This window comes from Pseudophryne corroboree, chromosome 6, assembly GCF_028390025.1.
Source record: "Pseudophryne corroboree isolate aPseCor3 chromosome 6, aPseCor3.hap2, whole genome shotgun sequence".
NCBI classification, from domain to species: domain Eukaryota; kingdom Metazoa; phylum Chordata; class Amphibia; order Anura; family Myobatrachidae; genus Pseudophryne; species Pseudophryne corroboree.
The window spans coordinates 92,577,853-92,597,926 of NC_086449.1; the positions used below are offsets into that span (position 1 = coordinate 92,577,853).

The 20,074-nt window shown below is 48.8% G+C and overlaps 1 protein-coding gene across 1 annotated transcript in view; it reads left to right on the forward strand.

The window, feature by feature from the left end:
* Positions 1-430: 430 nt before the first annotated feature.
* Positions 431-20,074, forward strand: part of SHFL (shiftless antiviral inhibitor of ribosomal frameshifting) — a 46,657-nt gene continuing 27,013 nt past the window's right edge. Inside the window, exon 1 of the mRNA XM_063931489.1 lies at positions 431-562. Coding sequence (XP_063787559.1) covers positions 533-562 — 30 coding nt within the window. The 5' untranslated portion in view covers positions 431-532. The remainder of the gene's footprint in view (positions 563-20,074) is intronic.

Genomic DNA, 20,074 nt, shown 5'->3' on the forward strand with positions numbered 1-20,074 from the left:
AAAAACCTTGTAATGCCGTGAGTAAAATACCAAACTTCTTAGCAAATTTACTTGACGCAGCCGCAGTGCGGACATTGCGCATGTGCAGTTAGCGGAAAATCGCACCGATGCGAAGGAAAAGAACGAGCGAACAACTCGGAATGAGGGCCAGTATGCTGAAATCCACGAGATCTGCGGAATTTAATGACTTGCTTGCGCCTCAGAATCAGAACCAGGTGGAGAGTAAGGTAGGCAGCTGCCATGAAACTACAAGTCCCAGCATACTCTGATTCCTGGTACTTGATGTTCTTCTACACATCAACTGCATGCATGCTCGATAGAATAGATAACGCAATAGCTCTCTCACAGACCGTGCAGGGTGGGTGAAGAGAGATTACATTACCATATATACAGTAACATCCGCGCATTATACCGTACTCTCCTCCTCTGGTGGGCGGACCCGGAATAATCTGCCAAAGCCCGAGAGAGAAATCAGCGACGGCAGCCAGCGGCCGATCCGGACGGTTCCAAACCTCCACGGGGAGTCGCGATCATGCAGGGAAACCTCGCAGAGGAGCTGGAGGTGAGTGACATGTTGCATGCATCCTTCATACCAGATCATGCCATAACGTGTGCATGCATAGATACATGTGCAGAGCTCAGTATGTTACAGTGCTGGCTTCACCTCCTGTCCTGTAGATTGCACATTACTGTGTATTGCGCACTTGCATTACTCCCACTAGACAATAGTGTAAAAACTTTTATCCCTGTCCCTATATTCTCAGTGCTGCTGCTGGTCAAATGCGCAGCGCAGTTCCGCTTTTCTGCAGTGTGTGGCTAATATCTGTACATTACACACTGGAGGGGGGAGAGTATCAGATTGGCATTAGGTCAGGATGTGTGTTGCGGGGATTTGTGGTGCCCCCTATGCCCAGGCTAGGCAGCACTACCTGTCATCATGTGATTAGCTGCATCATGCCTGGAAATGAAAGTAGCAAGTTGGCAGCCAGGCTCATAATATTAATGTGCGCACCGTGTCTTTCTCTATAAGAATTGCCAGTCTATTATGATACTTAATGTACACTAGAGCACTGACGTTTTATTCTCACTGAGAGCGAGATGTACTAAGCGGAAAATGCGGTAAACCCCCTGTTTACCGCATTTTCCTGATGTACTATCCCCCGGCCGCCAGGTCAGCGCTGAGGCGGGGTTCGCCAGCTTTAGCTGGCGAAAGTCTATAGAAGCCTATGGGCTTCTCTCCGCGGCGCTGTGTGAGGGATCCGATCGGATCCCTCCCAGCATGCCCTGCGGCCGCCCCCGTCACCCCGCGCATGCGCAGACTGACTTCTGGGGCTGAATCCCGGAAGTCAGGCTGCCGCTGTGCATCGCGGAGGACAGCTCTTATCGGTAGAGCTGTCCTCCGCAATGCTGATCGCATATGTTAGTACAAAAATTTTTCATGCAGTTTCTGAGCTGCTCGATACTTACTCCTACCTTGCGATCACTGCAGACTGTTTAGTTCCTGGTTTGACGTCACAAACATGCCCTGCGTTTGGCCAGCCACTCCCCCGTTTCCCCAGCCACTCCTGCGTTTTTATCTGGCACGCCTGCGTTTTTCAGCACACTCCCTGAAAACGGTCAGTTTCCGCCCAGTAACACCCACTTCCTGTCAATCACACAACGATCAGCAGTGCGACTGAAAAGCGTCGCTAGAGCTTGTGTAAAACTGCATAGTTTGACGCGCGTGCGCACTGCGTACCATGCGCATGCGCAGAAGTGCCGCTTTTTCAACTAATCGCCGCGCTGCGAACGAAAGCAGCTAGCGATCAACTCGGAATGAGGGCCTATGCCAGTGCAGCTGCGTCTTTGGATGGAGTCACTGACCGCGTCTGACTAGCCACCTCCTGGTTGCCACTCAGGATCTCCTGCAGATTGTCAGTCTCCCTGTGATCTCAGCGGCAGATTTATTAAGCCTGGTGAAGTGATAAAGTTGAAGGTGATAACGTATCAGCCCGTCAGCGCCTAACTGTCATTTTTCAAACCCAGCCTGCAACATGACAGTTAGGAGCTGATTGGCTGGTGCGTTATCACCATGCAATTTATCACTTCACCAGGCTTAATATTTCTGCCCCTCAGAGCCTTAAGCATGCCCAGTGCGGCTCGGTCTCATGCGCATACTGAGAACATCAGTCGCTTGTGCACGCATTCACCACTATCTGGATCAGGTCCTGTGTGTACAGAAATGTATGCCAGTTCACACAGTCAGCGCCGGCTGCAGACATATGGGCAGTGTTGCTCTTTCTGTGAAGAAAGGTGCAGGTACTCACATAAAGTTACAAGTGGATACAAGGTTTATAGCAGCTTCCACACTCAGGACAAGTCAGACACATTCTTCCTGTTAAGGTAAGCAGTTCTATGAAATCCAAATTATAATCACAAAGAAGTGGCTGGTACTGCGGAGTGCTGTCACAGGATAAGTGCAGCATTGGGGTATATTTATGAAGCAGTGAAGAACCATTTTGGCAGCATAGAGTGCACACCTACGGATTTGCCAATGACTACCATGCTGCAGCCACCCCCTGACGGCGCTCAAGCTGTCATAACTAATTGCCCCAGGGGGTAGGAGGGTGGGTTACTTTCATTTGGCTCACTAGCCTGCTGCTCAGAGCCTCTTATAGATGATCCCAAGCAGCAGAACAGCTCCCACGGCACTAGGAGAGAAGACATAGGGTAAACCCCATGACTAATTTAATACCCCTCGTAGCGTCTCTCCCCACACAGTGCATGAGCTGGAGCAGGGTGCCATCTGCAGGCTAGAATAGGTACAGATGATACCGTCCCCAGGCCATCCCACCCTGTGCGGCCGCACACACCCCTTACCGCCCTGACCACAGAAAACCAGATGTGCAGCGTACACATTATCCTCTTCGCTCTACTAATGTAAGCCGCCTCTCCTGCCAACGGGTTACCTCCTCCCACTCCTACCTACAAGACTTTGCAGGTGCTGCTCCCTATCTCTGGAATTCTCTACCTCTTCCCATCCAACTCCACCTCTCTACAAAACCTCAAAAGGGCTCTCAAGACCTACTTCTTCATCTTCACCAAACCCAGCCAACGCTCCTCCTAGCCCTCTTGTCTATGCTCACTGTCTACCCCTTCTGTGTCACCCCGGTCTGTTAGCCACTCACCTTTTAGATTGTAAGATCGCAAGAGTAGGGACTTCTTTCCTCATGTGCCTTTTCATTTTTTACTTTCACTATCATACACTCCATACGCGCTTTGATGGCACCTAACCCCAAGTTTTCTATACCTGTCCTATATTATCTTGAACTGTAAGTGCTGTTGTCTTGTTTGCTCATTGGATTATGTACTGTGTAATGGGCGCTGCGGATCCCTTGTGGCGCCATATAAATAAATAATAAATAAAGGATAATAATAATAATAATAACAAATTTGCTGCTGCGATCAACTCTGAATTACCCCCATCGTCACAGTCACTAGTGCAAGTGATGATGCAGAGCACCCACCAAAATGCGCTCCTCATTTCCGCCCCCAAACTACTGCAGACTGTCACTCACCTGAAGTCTGCAGCCGTAATGCGTCCAACGACACAGCTGTGCGATGCTTTTGTACCTCTGCGAGGTGTCCTCCCGCATGTCTGTGTGCCTGATTGTAGCCCTGCTAAATTTTGCAGGGCTACGATCACGTCTGAATTAGGCCCTCAGAGTTGATCGCAGCAGCAAATTTGTTAGTAGTTGGGCAAAACCAGGGGGGTAATTCTGTGAGTTGATCGGTGCAGCAAGTTTGTTAGCAGTTGGGCAGAACCATGTGCACTGCAGGGGGGGCAGATATAACATTTGCAGAGAGAGTTAGATTTGGGTGGGTTATTTTGTTTCTGTGCAGGGTAAATACTGGCTGCTTTATTTCTCTAACGTCCTAGTGGATGCTGGGGACTCCGTAAGGACCATGGGGATAGACGGGCTCCGCAGGAGACATGGGCACTTTAAGAAAGAATTTAGGTTCTGGTGTGCACTGGCTCCTCCCTCTATGCCCCTCCTCCAGACCTCAGTTTGATACTGTGCCCAGACGAGCTGGGTGCTTTTCAGTGAGCTCTCCTGAGTTTGCTGAGAGAAAGTATTTTGTTAGCTTTTTATTTTCAGGGAGCTCTGCTGGCAACAGACTCCCTGCATCGTGGGACTGAGGGGAGAGAAGCAGCCCTACTCTCTGAAGCTAGGTCCTGCTTCTTAGGCTACTGGACACCATTAGCACCAGAGGGATCGTACGCAGGATCTCACCCTCGCCGTCCGATCCCAGAGCCGCGCCGCCGTCCCCCTCGCAGAGCCGGAAGACAGAAGCCGGGTGAGTATGAGAAGAAAAGAAGACTTCACAGGCGGCAGAAGACTCCGTTCTTCACTGAGGTAACGCACAGCACTGCGCCATTGCTCCCACACACCTCACATACTCCGGTCACTGTAAGGGTGCAGGGCACAGGGGGGGGGGGGCGCCCTGGGCAGCATTTGGGACCTCTTTTGGCAAAAGTGAAACATATATACAGCTGGGCACTGTATATATGTATGAGCCCCCACCAAAAATTGCATATTTAAGCGGGACAGAAGCCCGCCGCCGAGGGGGCGGAGCTTCTTCCTCAGCACTCACCAGCGCCATTTTTTCTCCACAGCTCTGCTGAGAGGAAGCTCCCCAGGCTCTCCCCTGCAAATACACGGTAGAAGAGGGTAAAAAGAGAGGGGGGGGGGCACATAATTAGGCGCAAAAAACAATATATAAACAGCAGCTACTGGGTTAACATTAAGTTACTGTGTTATTCCTGGGTTTATAGCGCTGGGGTGTGTGCTGGCATACTCTCTCTCTGTCTCTCCTAAGGGCCTTGTTGGGGAACTGTCTTCAAAAAGGGCATTCCCTGTGTGTGTGGTGTGTCGGTACGCTTGTGTCGACATGTCTGATGAGTAAGGCTATGTGGAAGCAGAGCGGGAGCAAATGAATGTGGTGTCTCCGCCGACGGCGCCGACACCTGATTGGATGGATATGTGGAAGGTTTTAAATGATAATGTTAATTCCTTGCATAAAAGGTTAGAAAAAGCTGAAGCCTCAGGACAGTCAGGGTCCCAACCCGTGCCTGATCCTATGTCGCAGAGGCCGTCAGGGTCTCAGAAGCGCCCACTATCCCAAATTGTTGACACAGATACCGACATGGATTCTGACTCCAGTGTCGATTACGATGATGCAAAGTTACAGCCAAAATTGGCTAAATCCATCCGTTATATGATTATAGCAATTAAGGATGTGTTGCACATCACAGAGGAAATCCCAGTCCCTGACAAAAGGGTACATATGTATGGGGAAAAGAAGCCGGAGGTAACCTTTCCTCCCTCACACGAGCTAAATTAGTTATGTGAAAAGGCTTGGGAATCTCCAGATAAAAAACTGCAGATTTCCAAAAGGATTCTTATGGCGTATCCTTTCCCGCCAACGGACAGGTTACGCTGGGAATCCTCCCCTAAGGTGGACAAAGCTTTAACACGCTTATCCAAGAAGGTAGCCCTGCCGTCACAGGATACGGCTACCCTCAAAGATGCTGCGGATCGCAAACAGGAGGTTACCCCTGAAGTCCATTTATACACATTCAGGTACCTTACTGAGGCCGGCGATCGCGTCGGCCTGGGTGTGTAGTGCTGTAGCAGCATGGATGGATACCGTGTCTGAGGAAATTGATACCTTAGACAAGGATACTATATTGTTGACCTTGGGGCATATTAAAGACGCTGTCCTATATATGAGAGATGCTCAAAGAGACATTAGTCTACTGGGTTCTAGAATAAATGCTATGTCAATTTCTCTGACGTCCTAGTGGATGCTGGGTACTCCGTAAGGACCATGGGGAATAGACGGGCTCCGCAGGAGACTGGGCACTTCTTTAAAGAAAAGATTAGGTACTACATCTGGTGTGCACTGGCTCCTCCCTCTATGCCCCTCCTCCAGACCTCAGTTAGAATCTGTGCCCGGCCTGAGCTGGATGCACTTAGTGGGCTCTCCTGAGTTCACTATAAAGAAAAGTATTTGTTAGGTTTTTTATTTTCAGTGAGATCTGCTGGCAACAGACTCACTGCTACGTGGGACTTAGGGGAGAGAAGCAAACCTACCTTCTTGCAGCTAGCTTGTGCTTCTAGGCTACTGGACACCATTAGCTCCAGAGGGATCGAACACAGGGCCCGACCTCGATCGTCCGTTCCCAGAGCCGCGCCGCCGTCCCCCTTGCAGAGCCAGAAGACGGAAGAAACCGGAGAAAATCGTCGGCTGAAGACTCCGGTCTTCAATAAGGTAGCGCACAGCACTGCAGCTGTGCGCCATTGCTCCCACAGCACACCACACGATCCGGTCACTGGTGGGTGCAGGGCGCTGGGGGGGGCGCCCTGGGCTGCAATTAGTATACCTTTTGGCACAAAAAAGCACATAATACAGTGTATAACACTGTATATGTGCAGAAACCCCCGCCATTAACGTTATAAAGAGCGGGAGAAGCCCGCCGCTGAAGGGGCGGGGCTATCTTCCTCAGCACAGCCAGCGCCATTTTCTCTTCACAGCTCCTCTGGAAGGACGCTCCCCAGGCTCTCCCCTGCAGTATACAACTACAGAAAGGGGAAAAAAGAGAGGGGGGGGCACATAAATTTAGGCGCAAATTGTGATATAAGCAGCTATAGGGGGAAAATTCACTTTGTTTATAGTGTATATCCCTCTGTTATATAGCGCTCTGGAGTGTGCTGGCATACTCTCTCTGTCTCCCCAAAGGACTTTGTGGGGTCCTGTCCTCAGTCAGAGCATTCCCTGTGTGTGTGTGCGGTGTGTCGGTACGGCTGTGTCGACATGTTTGATGAGGACGCTTACGTGGAGGCGGAGCAGGTGCCGATAAGTGTGATGTCGCCCCCTGCGGGGCCGACACCTGAGTGGATGGATATGTGGAAGGTATTAACCGACAGTGTCAACTCTTTGCATAAAAGGTTCGATGACGCAGCTTTGGGACAGCCGGCATCTCAGCCCGCACCTGCCCAGGCATCTCAGAGGCCGTCAGGGGCTCAAAAACGCCCGCTACCTCAGATGGCAGACACAGATGTCGACACGGAGTCTGACTCCAGTGTCGACAAGGATGAGCCAAATGTACAATCCACTAGGGCCATCCGATGCATGATTACGGCAATGAAAAATATGTTGCACATTTCTGACATTAACCCGGTTACCACAAAAAAGGGTATTATGTTTGGGGAGAAAAAGCAGCCAGTGACTTTTCCCCCATCTGATGAGTTAAATGAATTGTGTGAAGAAGCGTGGGGTTCCCCAGATAAGAAACTAGTAATTTCTAAGCGGTTACTAATGGCGTACCCTTTCCCGCCAACAGATAGGTTACGCTGGGAGACATCCCCTAAGGTGGACAAGGCGCTCACACGCTTATCAAAAAAGGTGGCACTGCCTTCTCAGGATACGGCCGCCTTAAAGGAGCCTGCAGATAGAAAGCAGGAGGCTATCCTGAAGTCTGTGTATACACACTCAGGTACTATACTGAGACCTGCTATTGATTCAGCATGGATGTGTAGTGCTGCAGCAGCGTGGTCTGATTCCCTATCTGATAACATTGATTCCCTTGACAGGGACACTATATTGCTAACCATAGAGCATATTAAAGACGTAGTCTTTTATATGAGAGATGCACAGAGGGACATTTGCCGGCTGGCATCCAGAATTAATGCAATGTCCATTTCTGCCCGGAGAGTATTATGGACTCGGCAGTGGACAGGTGATGCTGATTCTAAAAGGCACATGGAAATTTTGCCTTATAAGGGTGAGGAATTATTTGGGGACGGTCTTTCGGACCTCGTATCCACAGCAACAGCTGGGAAGTCGACTTTTTTACCTCAGGTTCCCTCACAGCCTAAGAAAGCACCGTATTATCAAGTACAGTCCTTTCGGCCTCAGAAAGGCAAGCGGGTTAGAGGCGCGTCCTTTCTGCCCAGAGGCAGGGGTAGAGGGAAAAAGCTGCACCATACAGCCAGTTCCCAAGAACAAAAATCCTCCCCTGCTTCCACTAAGTCCACCGCATGACGCTGGGGCTCCACATGTGGAGCCAGGTGCGGTGGGGGCCCGTCTCCGGAACTTCAGCGACCAGTGGGTTCGCTCACAGGTGGATCTCTGGGTTCTACAAGTGGTATCTCAGGGATACAAGCTGGAGTTCGAGACGTCTCCCCCTCGCCGTTACCTCAAATCAGCCTTGCCAGCTACTCCCCAGGACAGGGAGGTAGTACTGGCGGCAATTCACAAGCTGTACCTCCAGCAGATGATAATCAAAGTTCCCCTCCTTCAACAGGGACGGGGTTACTATTCCACAATGTTTGTGGTACCGAAACCAGACGGTTCGGTGAGACCCATTCTAAATTTGAAATCCTTGAACACTTATATAAGGAAGTTCAAGTTCAAAATGGAATCGCTCAGGGCGGTTATTGCAAGCCTGGAAGAGGGGGATTACATGGTATCACTGGACATCAAGGATGCTTACCTACATGTCCCCATTTACCCACCTCACCAGGTGTACCTCCGTTTTGTGGTACAGGACTGCCATTACCAATTCCAGACGTTGCCGTTTGGTCTGTCCACGGCACCGAGGGTATTTACCAAAGTAATGGCCGAAATGATGATACTCCTTCGAAAGAAGGGAGTTATAATTATCCCGTACTTGGACGATCTCCTTATAAAGGCGAGGTCCAGGGAGCAGTTGTTGGTCGGAGTAGCACTATCTCAGAAAGTGCTACAACAGAACGGCTGGATTCTGAATATCCCAAAGTCGCAGCTGGTTCCTACGACGTGTCTGCTGTTCCTGGGTATGATTCTGGACACAGAACAGAAGATGGTGTTTCTCCCGGAGGAGAAGGCCAAGGAGTTGTCATCTCTGGTCAGAGACCTCCTGAAACCAAAACAGGTGTCGGTGCATCACTGCACGCGAGTCCTGGGAAAGATGGTAGCTTCTTACGAGGCAATTCCATTCGGCAGGTTCCATGCAAGGATCTTTCAGTGGGATCTGTTAGACAAGTGGTCCGGATCGCATCTTCAGATGCATCGGCTGATCACCCTGTCCCCGAGGGCCAGGGTGTCTGCTGTGGTGGCTGCAGAGTGCTCATCTTCTCGAGGGCTGCAGATTCGGCATACAGGACTGGGTCCTGGTGACCACGGATGCAAGCCTCCGAGGTTGGGGGGCAGTCACTCAGGGAAAAAACTTCCAAGGACAATGGTCGAGTCAGGAGGCTTCCCTACACATAAATATTCTGGAACTAAGGGCCATGTACAATGCCCTAAGTCAGGCAAAACCCCTGCTTCAAAACCAGCCGGTGCTGATGCAGTCAGACAACATCACGGCGGTCGCCCATGTAAACCGACAGGGTGGCACAAGAAGCAGGATGGCGATGGCAGAAGCCACAAGGATTCTCCGATGGGCGGAAAATCACGTGATAGCACTGTCAGCAGTGTTCATTCCGGGAGTGGACAACTGGGAAGCAGACTTCCTCAGCAGGCACGACCTCCACCCGGGAGAGTGGGGACTTCATCCAGAAGTCTTCCAGCTGATTGTAAATCTTTGGGAAAGGCCACAGTTGGACATGATGGCGTCCCGCCTCAACAAAAAGCTAAAAAGATATTGCGCCAGGTCAAGGGACCCTCAGGCGATAGCTGTGGACGCTCTAGTGACACCGTGGGTGTACCAGTCGGTTTATGTGTTCCCTCCTCTTCCTCTCATAGAGGAGTAAGAACTATACTCATCGTTCCGGATTGGCCAAGAAGGACTTGGTACCCGGAACTACAAGAAATGATCTCAGAGGACCCTTGGCCTCTGCCTCTCAGACAGGACCTGCTACAGCAGGGGCCCTGTCTGTTCCAAGACTTACCGCGGCTGCGTTTGACGACATGGCGGTTGAACGCCGGATCCTGATGGAAAAGGGCATTCCGGTTGAAGTCATTCCTACGCTGATAAAAGCTAGGAAGGATGTGACAGCAAAACATTATCACCGCATATGGCGAAAATATGTTGCTTAGTGTGAGGCTATGAAGGCCCCAACAGAAGAATTTCAGCTGGGTCAATTTCTGCACTTCCTACAGTCAGGAGTGACTATGGGCCTAAAATTGGGATCCATTAAAATCCAGATTTCGGCCCTGTCTATTTTCTTTCAAAAAGAACTGGCTTCACTGCCTGAAGTTCAGACGTTTGTTAAGGGAGTGCTGCATATTCGGCCCCCTTTTGTGCCTCCAGTGGCACCTTCGGATCTCAACGTTGTGTTGGATTTCCTAAAATCACATTGGTTTGAGCCACTTCAGACCGTGGAGTTGAAATATCTCACGTGGAAAGTGGTCATGCTTTTGGCCTTGGCTTCGGCTAGGCGTGTGTCAGAATTGGCGGCTTTGTCATGTAAAAGCCCCTATCTGATCTTCCATATGGACAGGGCAGAATTGAGGACTCGTCCCCAATTTCTCCCTAAGGTGGTATCAGCGTTTCATTTGAACCAACCTATTGTGGTGCCTGCGCCTACTCGGGACTTGGAGGCTTCTAAGTTGCTGGATGTAGTCCGGGCCCTGAAAATCTATGTTTCCAGGACGGCTAGAGTCAGAAAAACTGACTCGCTGTTTATCCTGCATGCACCCAACAAGCTGGGTGCTCATGCTTCAAAGCAGACTATTGCTCGCTGGATCTGTAGCACGATTCAACTTGCACATTCTGCGGCTGGACTGCCGCATCCTAAATCAGTCAAAGCCCATTCCACGAGGAAGGTGGGCTCTTCTTGGGCGGCTGCCCGAGGGGTCTCGGCTTTACAACTTTGCCGAGCTGCTACCTGGTCGGGATCAAACACGTTTGCAAAATTCTACAAGTTTGATACCCTGGCTGAGGAGGACCTTGAGTTTGCTCATTCGGTGCTGCAGAGTCATCCGCACTCTCCCGCCCGTTTGGTAGCTTTGGTATAATCCCCATGGTCCTTACGGAGTACCCAGCATCCACTAGGACGTCAGAGAAAATAAGATTTTACTCACCGGTAAATCTATTTCTCGTAGTCCGTAGTGGATGCTGGGAGCCCGTCCCATGTGCGGAATTCTGCAATACTTGTATATAGTTATTGCTTAACTTTAGGGTTGTTTGTTCTGAGCCATCAGTTTAATGAGGCTCAGTTGTTGTTCATACTGTTAACTGGGTATAGTTATCACGAGTTGTACGGTGTGATTGGTGTGGCTGGTATGAGTCTTACCCTGGATTCCAAATCCTTTCCTTGTAATGTCAGCTCTTCCGGGCACAGTTTCCCTAACTGAGGTCTGGAGGAGGGGCATAGAGGGAGGAGCCAGTGCACACCAGATGTAGTACCTAATCTTTTCTTTAAAGAAGTGCCCAGTCTCCTGCGGAGCCCGTCTATTCCCCATGGTCCTTACGGAGTACCCAGCATCCACTACGGACTACGAGAAATAGATTTACCGGTGAGTAAAATCTTATTTTCTGCCAGAAGGGTCCTGTGGACTCGGCAATGGACAGGTGATGCAGACTCAAAAAGGCATATGGAGGTTTTACCTTACAAGGGTGAGGAATTGTTTGGGGAGGGTCTCTCGGACCTGGTCTCCACAGCTACTGCTGGAAAGTCAAATTTTTTGCCATATGTTTCCTCACAGCCTAAGAGAGCACCGTATTATCAAATGCAGTCCTTTCGATCACAGAAAAACAAAAAAGTCCGAGGTGCGTCCTTTTTTGTCAGAGGCAGGGGCAGAGGAAAGAAGCTGCACAACACAGCTAGTTCCCAGGAACAGAAGTCCTCCCCGACCTCTACAAAATCCACCGCATGACGCTGGGGCTCCACAGGCAGAGCTAGGCCTGGTGGGGACACGTCTTCGAAATTTCAGCCACAAGTGGGTTCACTCCCAGTTGGATCCCTGGGCAATAGATATTGTGTCTCAGGGATACAAGCTGGAATTCGAGGAGATGCCCCCTCACCGATACCTCAAATCGGCCCTGCCAGCTTCCCCCCACTAGAGGGAAATAGTGTTAACTGCAATTCACAAATTGTATCTTCAACAGGTGGTGGTCAAGGTTCCCCTCCTTCAACAAGGAAGGGGTTATTATTCGACCATGTTTGTAGTCCCGAAACCGGACGGTTCGGTCAGACCCATATTGAATTTAAAATCCCTGAACATATACCTGAAAAGGTACAAGTTCAAGATGGAATCGCTGAGAGTGGTCATCGCAAGCCTGGAAGGGGGGGCTTTTATGGTGTCTCTGGACATAAAGGATGCATACCTTCATGTCCCCATTTATCCACCTCATCAGGCGTACCTCAGATTTGTGGTACAGGATTGTCATTACCAATTTCAGACGTTGCCGTTTGGTCTCTCCACGGCACCGAGAATATTTACCAAGGTAATGGCGGAAATGATGGTACTCCTGCGGAAGCAAGGAGTCACAATTATCCCATACTTGGACGATCTCCTCATAAAAGCGAGATCAAGAGAGCAGTTGCTGATCAGTGTAGCACTTTCTCTGGAAGTGTTACGGCAACACGGCTGGATTCTAAATATTCCAAAGTCGCAGTTGGTTCCTAGGCATGATTCTAGACACAGACCAGAAAAGGGTTTATCTCCCGATGGAGAAAGCTCAGGAACTCATGACACTGGTCAGGAACCTTTTAAAACCAAAACAGGTGTCAGTGCATCACTGCACTCGTGTCCTGGGAAAGATGGTGGCATCATATGAGACCATTCCCTTCGAAAGGTTCCATGCGAGGACTTTTCAATGGGACTTACTGGACAAGTGGTCCGGATCAAATCTCAGATGCATCGGTTAATCACCATATCCCCCAGGGCCAGGGTGTCACTCCTGTGGTGGCTGCAGAGCGCTCACCTTCTCGAGGGCCGCAGATTCGGCATTCAGGACTGGGTCCTGGTGACCACGGGCGCAAGCCTCCGAGGTTGGGGTGCAGTCACACAGGGAAGAAATTTCCAAGGTCTGTGGTCAAGTCAAGAGACTTGCCTTCACATCAACATCCTGGAACTAAGGGCCATATACAACGCCCTACGTCAAGCGGAGACCCTGCTTCGCGACCAACCGGTTCTGATTCAGTCAGACAACATCACCGCAGTGGCTCATGTAAACCGCCAAGGTGGAACAAGGAGCAGAGTGGCGATGGCGGAAGCCACCAGAATTCTTCGCTGGGCGGAGAATCACATAAGCGCACTGTCAGCAGTGTTCATCCCGGGAGTGGACAACTGGGAAGCAGACTTCCTCAGCAGACACGACCTCCACCCGGGAGAGTGGGGACTTCATCAGGAAGTCTTCGCACAGATTACAAGTCGGTGGGAACTGCCAAAGGTGGACATGATGGCATCCCGCCTCAACAAAAAGCTACAGAGGTATTGCGCCAGGTCAAGAGACCCTCAGGCGATAGCTGTAGACGCCCTGGTGATACCGTGGGTGTTCCAGTCGGTCTATGTATTTCCTCCTCTTCCTATCATACCCAAGGTGCTGAGGATAATAAGAAAAAGAGGAATGAGAACAATACTCATTGTTCCAGATTGGCCACGAAGGACTTGGTATCCAGATCTGCAAGAAATGCTCACAGAGGACCCGTGGCCTCTTCCTCTAAGACAGGACTTTTTGCAACAGGGGCCCTGTCTGTTCCAAGACTTTCCGTGGCTGCGTTTGACGGCATGGCGGTTGAACGCCGGATCCTAGCAGAGAAAGGCATTCCGGATGAGGTCAATCCTACGCTGATAAAGGCTAGGAAGGACGTGACAGCTCAACATTATCACCGTATATGGCGAAAATATGTTGCTTGGTGTGAGGCCAGGAATGCTCCTACGGAGGAATTCCAGCTGGGCCGTTTCCTTCACTTCCTACAGTCCGGAGTGAATTTGGGCTTAAAATTGGGTTCCATTAAGGTCCAGATTTCGGCCCTATCCATTTTCTTTCAAAAGGAGTTGGCTTCTCTACCTGAAGTTCAGACGTTTGTAAAGGGAGTCCTGCATATTCATCCCCCTTTTGTGCCTCCAGTGGCACCTTGGGATCTTAACGTGGTGTTGAGTTTCCTGAAATCCCACTGGTTTGAACCACTCAAAACGGTGGAGTTGAAATATCTCACGTGGAAGGTGGACATGCTATTAGCCTTGGCTTCGGCTAGGCGTGTGTCAGAGTTGGCGGCTTTGTCACATAAAAGCCCCTATCTGGTTTTCCATGCGGATAGAGCAGAATTGCGGACCCGTCCACAATTCCTGCCGAAAGTGGTTTCATCCTTTCATATAAACCAACCTATTGTGGTGCCTGTGGCTACTACTGACTTGGAGGATTCCGAGTTACTTGATGTGGTCAGGGCTTTGAAGGTGTATGTAGCCGGAACGGCTAGGGTCAGGAAAACAGAGTCTTTGTTTATCCTGTATGCTTCCAACAAGCTTGGTGCTCCTGCTTCAAAGCAAACTATTGCTCGCTGGATCTGTAACACGATTCAGCAGGCTCATTCTGAGGCTGGATTGCCGCTGCCAAAATCAGTTAAGGCCCATTCCACTAGGAAGGTGGGCTCTTCTTGGGCGGCTGCCCGAGGGGTCTCGGCATTACAGCTTTGCCGAGCGGCTACTTGGTCAGGTTCAAACACTTTTGCAAAGTTCTACAAGTTTGATACCCTGGCTGAGGAGGACCTTGTGTTTGCTCAGTCGGTGCTGCAGAGTCATCCGCACTCTCCCGCCCGTCTGGGAGCTTTGGTATAATCCCCATGGTCCTTACGGAGTCCCCAGCATCCACTAGGATGTTAGAGAAAATAAGATTTTACTTACCGGTAAATCTATTTCTCGTAGTCCGTAGTGGATGCTGGGCGCCCGTCCCAAGTGCGGACTTCTTCTGCAATACTTGTATATAGTTATTGCTTCAATAAGGGTTAAGTTATGGTTGCATCAGGGTTTGACCTGATGCTCTGTTATTTGTCATACTGTTAACTGGTTGTTATCACATGTTATACGGTGTGATTGGTGTGGCTGGTATGAATCTTGCCCTGGATTACCAAAATCCTTTCCTTGTACTGTCAGCTCTTCTGGGCACAGTTTCTCTAACTGAGGTCTGGAGGAGGGGCATAGAGGGAGGAGCCAGTGCACACCAGAACCTAAATTCTTTCTTAAAGTGCCCATGTCTCCTGCGGAGCCCGTCTATCCCCATGGTCCTTACGGAGTCCCCAGCATCCACTACGGACTACGAGAAATAGATTTACCGGTAAGTAAAATCTTATTTTTACACTGCAAGTTAGATTTCAGTTTGAATACACCCCACCCGAATCTAACTCTCTCTGCACATGGTATATCTGCTCCTCCCCCCACAGTGCACATGGTTTTGCCCAGCTGCGATCAACTTATTCCCTTGCTACTAGCATATGTGATTTTCACTCCATTTCACCCCACCCAAATCTAACTCTCTCTGCGCATGTTATATCTGTCCCCCCTGCAGTGCACATGGTTTTGCCCATTAGAGAACAATTTTGCTGCTGCGATCAGGTCTGAATTAGGCTCAAAGCACCAACCAATCAGCTACTCACTGCCATGTACGACGCGCGTGTGCACAGTAGAGACCTGATCGCAGCGCAGCAAAAATCGCCAGCGTGCGATCAACTCGGAATGACCTCCATTATCCCATGTAAATCAGTAGAAGGACCACAGACCCTTAGCTGTTGCTCTGGATCTTCCTGCGACAGATCCGGTATGATATACTGGCAGACGGAATCCCCGGCAGCGAGTCCTCTCGCAGGCTTGCTGCGCTCCCCACGCTTCGGTCCCGGTGGCAAGCACAGGTTCTGTTTCTAATCGGCTGGTGGCGTGGACCCACCAACCGAATGTGAATTAGGGTTGGGTGTCAGTTTTGAATCCGTCTGTAAAATGCCGGCAGTGTGGATTCCGACGTCGGTCTCCTGAACGTCGGGGTCTCGCCGGCATTTTGACTGCACCACTCTGTGACTCCTCAGAGTGTTGTACATTTTACATTTTGAATGAAGGGGAAAAATAACAATGTGGTTTATGATGATGATGATGATGATGTTGGGGTTAATGCAGAGCTGGTTACCATAATGATGCAAATACACAGAAAAAGCACTTAAAAATAGCATATTCTACCCACATGCTGTGTATAGTGCTGAACTGGCAGCATACGTCCCGGTTTACACCAGGCATACACATTCGGCATCAGTAAAAACAAAAAACTCCAATACTGACCAAGATCACTCTGTTTTGCATAAGGAAAAAAAAGTTTTGTATTATATGCCTGACCCACTCATTGGCCCTGATTCAGATGTGGCTGCAGAAGCTATCGCTGTGCTTCCTTGGAGTAGTTTCTGTGTGGAGACGGCACCAGGCCATCACACTGTTTTGTGTCTCCCACAGACTGTGTTGTGATTCCTCTGTTGCAGTGTCCTTGTCTCAGTGTAAACACATTCATTCTCTGGCATAAGAGCAATCCTGATCACAGCCAAGGCAAACACCATGGACTCATTCATTAACCCCTCAATCACTGTGCTGGAAATATAAAGATGTAAGCGTTTTGTGCAGTTTAGTGACATCACCAGTACATGGAGAAGCACCCTATCCCTGTAATCCCTTTGTTGTATAATTCCTCCCTGCCCTTGTGCTTTGTAGAGAAATAGGTTACCCAGGGGTGCTCGGGCGCTTTAGGTAGGAGATAATTCACCAAGCGGCAGTCTCTAAAAAGAGGGAAGTCACTCCCGTTTATAATGCAAAGAAAAAGGGGGGGTGAGACTGCGCTAAATTTGATCAATAGTAGTGTAATTAATAAAAACACAATTTATTCCTAAAATCAATGCAATAGGTTTCAGTTAAAAACTAAGTACATGAAAGACAAATGCATGTCAGAAACAGTTGGTATATATTCTATGTTTCATAAAACAATTCTATGGGATTACCCAATACGCCAGGCTTGTAATATAGAGATTTTGGAGTTTTGAGGTGACCGTTCCGGATTATTTTCCCCTATAGAGCTACAGTCCAGCATGAACAACAGTCTCAGAGATAAGCAATATCCAATGGATAGGCAATTTACCGTTAGAGGGTAGTATGCTCCAGAATCTTTTTGGTGGAGAGCTCCTCATGCATTACGGTTGATGCAGTCCTTTTGTGTGGTTATTGCTATTTGTAGTCTCAGAATTTGGATGAGTCGTCTGGACGAAGTTTGGGGGATGGTCCGGTCCTCCTACAGAACAGTTCCTGGCGGGGATCCCTGGTACACCTGACGCGTTTCGCTGCAGTCAGCTTGCAGCTTTATCAAAGGTATCCATAGTTGAGACATGTAGGGTTTATATACCCCTTCCAATATGGTGGCTAATTAGCCCCTGATAGCACCTGATTGCATAATTACATAATCACTTTAAAATATATGCTTAGAATTAGAGCAAACTTACATGGTAAACCGACCTACTTTGGATGGGATGTAGTATACAAAAAATTAAACAAATTATTAAACAAATCATTGGTAGAAACTAATAAATTTGGAAACTTTCAGCTAATGAGTATAGATAGGCAGGACACAATAGCCAATGGGTGGATTTGTTATGGCTAGTGTTGTCATGTATACAGCATTATGATCCTTTATTATTGGTGGGGGACATAATATAGAACAGTACTGTGATTTCGTATTTCCTGATAAAAGATACGATCACGTGACCCGCATATCACATGATCGGAACTTTGGTAGTATACTTCCGCATTGCGGGGGAGGAGAAGAACGGTTGCTAAGCAACCTGATAAAGATAGCGGCCTGTAGGAGATGTCAACTGTGGAGGCCGTAGATCGTGGCGGCTCTTCTGCCCTAGTCAGTGCAATGCGGGACACGTGACCGTGTCAGCACACGTGACCCGTTTAGATCGTCATGTGCAGCGCTTCCGCCCGCCAATGTGTAAGGGATGTGGCGCTACCGCCAACCAGCCACTCGGATAATTAGACGTTTTAGATAAACGGAACAGTGTCCGCTTAGAGAATTAGGAGTTTTACATAAACGGAACAATGTCCAAACATAAATAGGAGGGATTCGGAATTTAAATGATAAACCACAAGTATAGTAACCACAGTGATCCCATAGAATTGTTTTATGAAACATAGAATATATACCAACTGTTTCTGACATGCATTTGTCTTTCATGTACTTCGTTTTTAAGTGAAACCTATTGCATTGATTTTAGGAATAAATTGTGTTTTTATTAATTACACTACTATTGTTGTATTGATCAAATTTAGCGCAGTCTCACCCCCCTTTTTCCTTGTGCTTTGTAGCAGTTATGAACATTTTAGCTGTACTTTATGTAGGTTGTATTATTATTATTATTATTATTATATTACATTTATATTTTGACGAATAAAAACTTTTTTATTTATTGTATGTAGGTGTGTAAAATAATTGTATTTAGGGCCTAATTCAGATCTGATCGCAGCAGCAAATTTGTTAGCTAATGGGCAAAACCATGGGGGTAATTCAGACCTGATCCCTGCTGTGCATTTTCGCTCAGCGGGCGATCAGATCTGAACTGCGCATGCGTATACACCGCAATGTGCCGGCGCGTCGGACGACTGCACCGGGCATAGGTGTCTAGTGACGGTGCGAAAAAACCGATCGCACGGGCTATCGCAAGTTGATTGACAGGAAGAGGCTGTTTGTGGGTGGCATCTGACCATTTTACAGAAGTGTCCGGAATAACGGAGGCGGGATCAGGCGTTTAGAGGGAGGGGGTCTGACGTCAGCTCCGGCACCGATCACCAGGTAACCATCGCAGTGGTTAAGTTAGTCCTGGGCTGAGCAGAGACTTCACAAACTGATGTTTGTGCAGTTCTGTTACAAATGCGATCGCACACCTGCACACACCATACACCCCCCCACCCCCACCCCCGTAGGTGGCGACTATCTGATCGCAGGGATGCAAAAAACGCACCCTAGCGTTCAGGTCTGAATTACCCCCCATGTGCACTGCAGGTGTGGCAGATATAACATGTGCAGAGAGAGTTAGATCTGGGTGGGTTATTTTGTTTCTGTGCAGGGTAAATGCTGGCTGCTTTATTTTTACACTGCAATTTAGATTTCAGTTTGTACACACCCCACCCAAATCTAACTCTCTCTACACATGTTATGTCTGCCCCCCCCCCTGCACTGCACATGGTTTTGCCCATTAGCTAACAAATCTGCTGCTGCGATCAGATCTGAATTAGGCCCTTAGTTAATAGTTTTAACTATCAGGGTGACACTATTCCATTAACCTACAATCTAGCTCTACCGATTTAGGAGGAACAGTCCAGACGGCCAAGACTTTTATGACATCCGGACTATAGGTTGACAATGAAAAGGTTGACAGTCCATTGGGTCGATGTGGTCAATAGGACGACATGTAAATTGTCGACATTGCTTATGGTCAACAGGTACAAAGGTCGACAGGTTCAAATGGTCGACACAGCTTTTTTGGGGGTCTTAGCATTTTAATAAACGTTCTCGTACTTTACCATCTACGCGGACTACGATTGGGAATAGTAACCTGTCCGAAGCATGGCGAGTGAAGCGGTACACTAGATGGGGTTCCACATGCTTTGACTGCGAAAATGACACAAAACAAGTAAAAATGTTGTGTCGACATTTGGGCCCTGTTGACCTTTACAACTGTCTACCTTTTGACTGTAGACCTTTTGCTAGTAGATGCAATGATCCACACCCGGCTTTTATGCTGGAGGGAGACTGGGGGGCAGCTAAGTGTTTTGGAAGCATCAGTCACGCCCCTTGGGGAAGTGGCATGTTGCAACAGGATGCGGCCATGCCCTCTCGTATAGCGTAACCACTCCCTCTCCTGGCACAGAATGACCCAATTGGTGAGTTATCAATTGGGAGTTTTGTATGGAGAGTTGAGACTGAATTGTATAGAATACCGCAGTACTCAGAACATGTGAGATTCTGAGCAGTGTTACCCTTATTGACACATATAAGTTACACTGGTGCCGTCTGGAACCAGTCTGATTGTTGTATAGTTAGCCACAGAGCCTGTATAATTTACATTATTTTAGT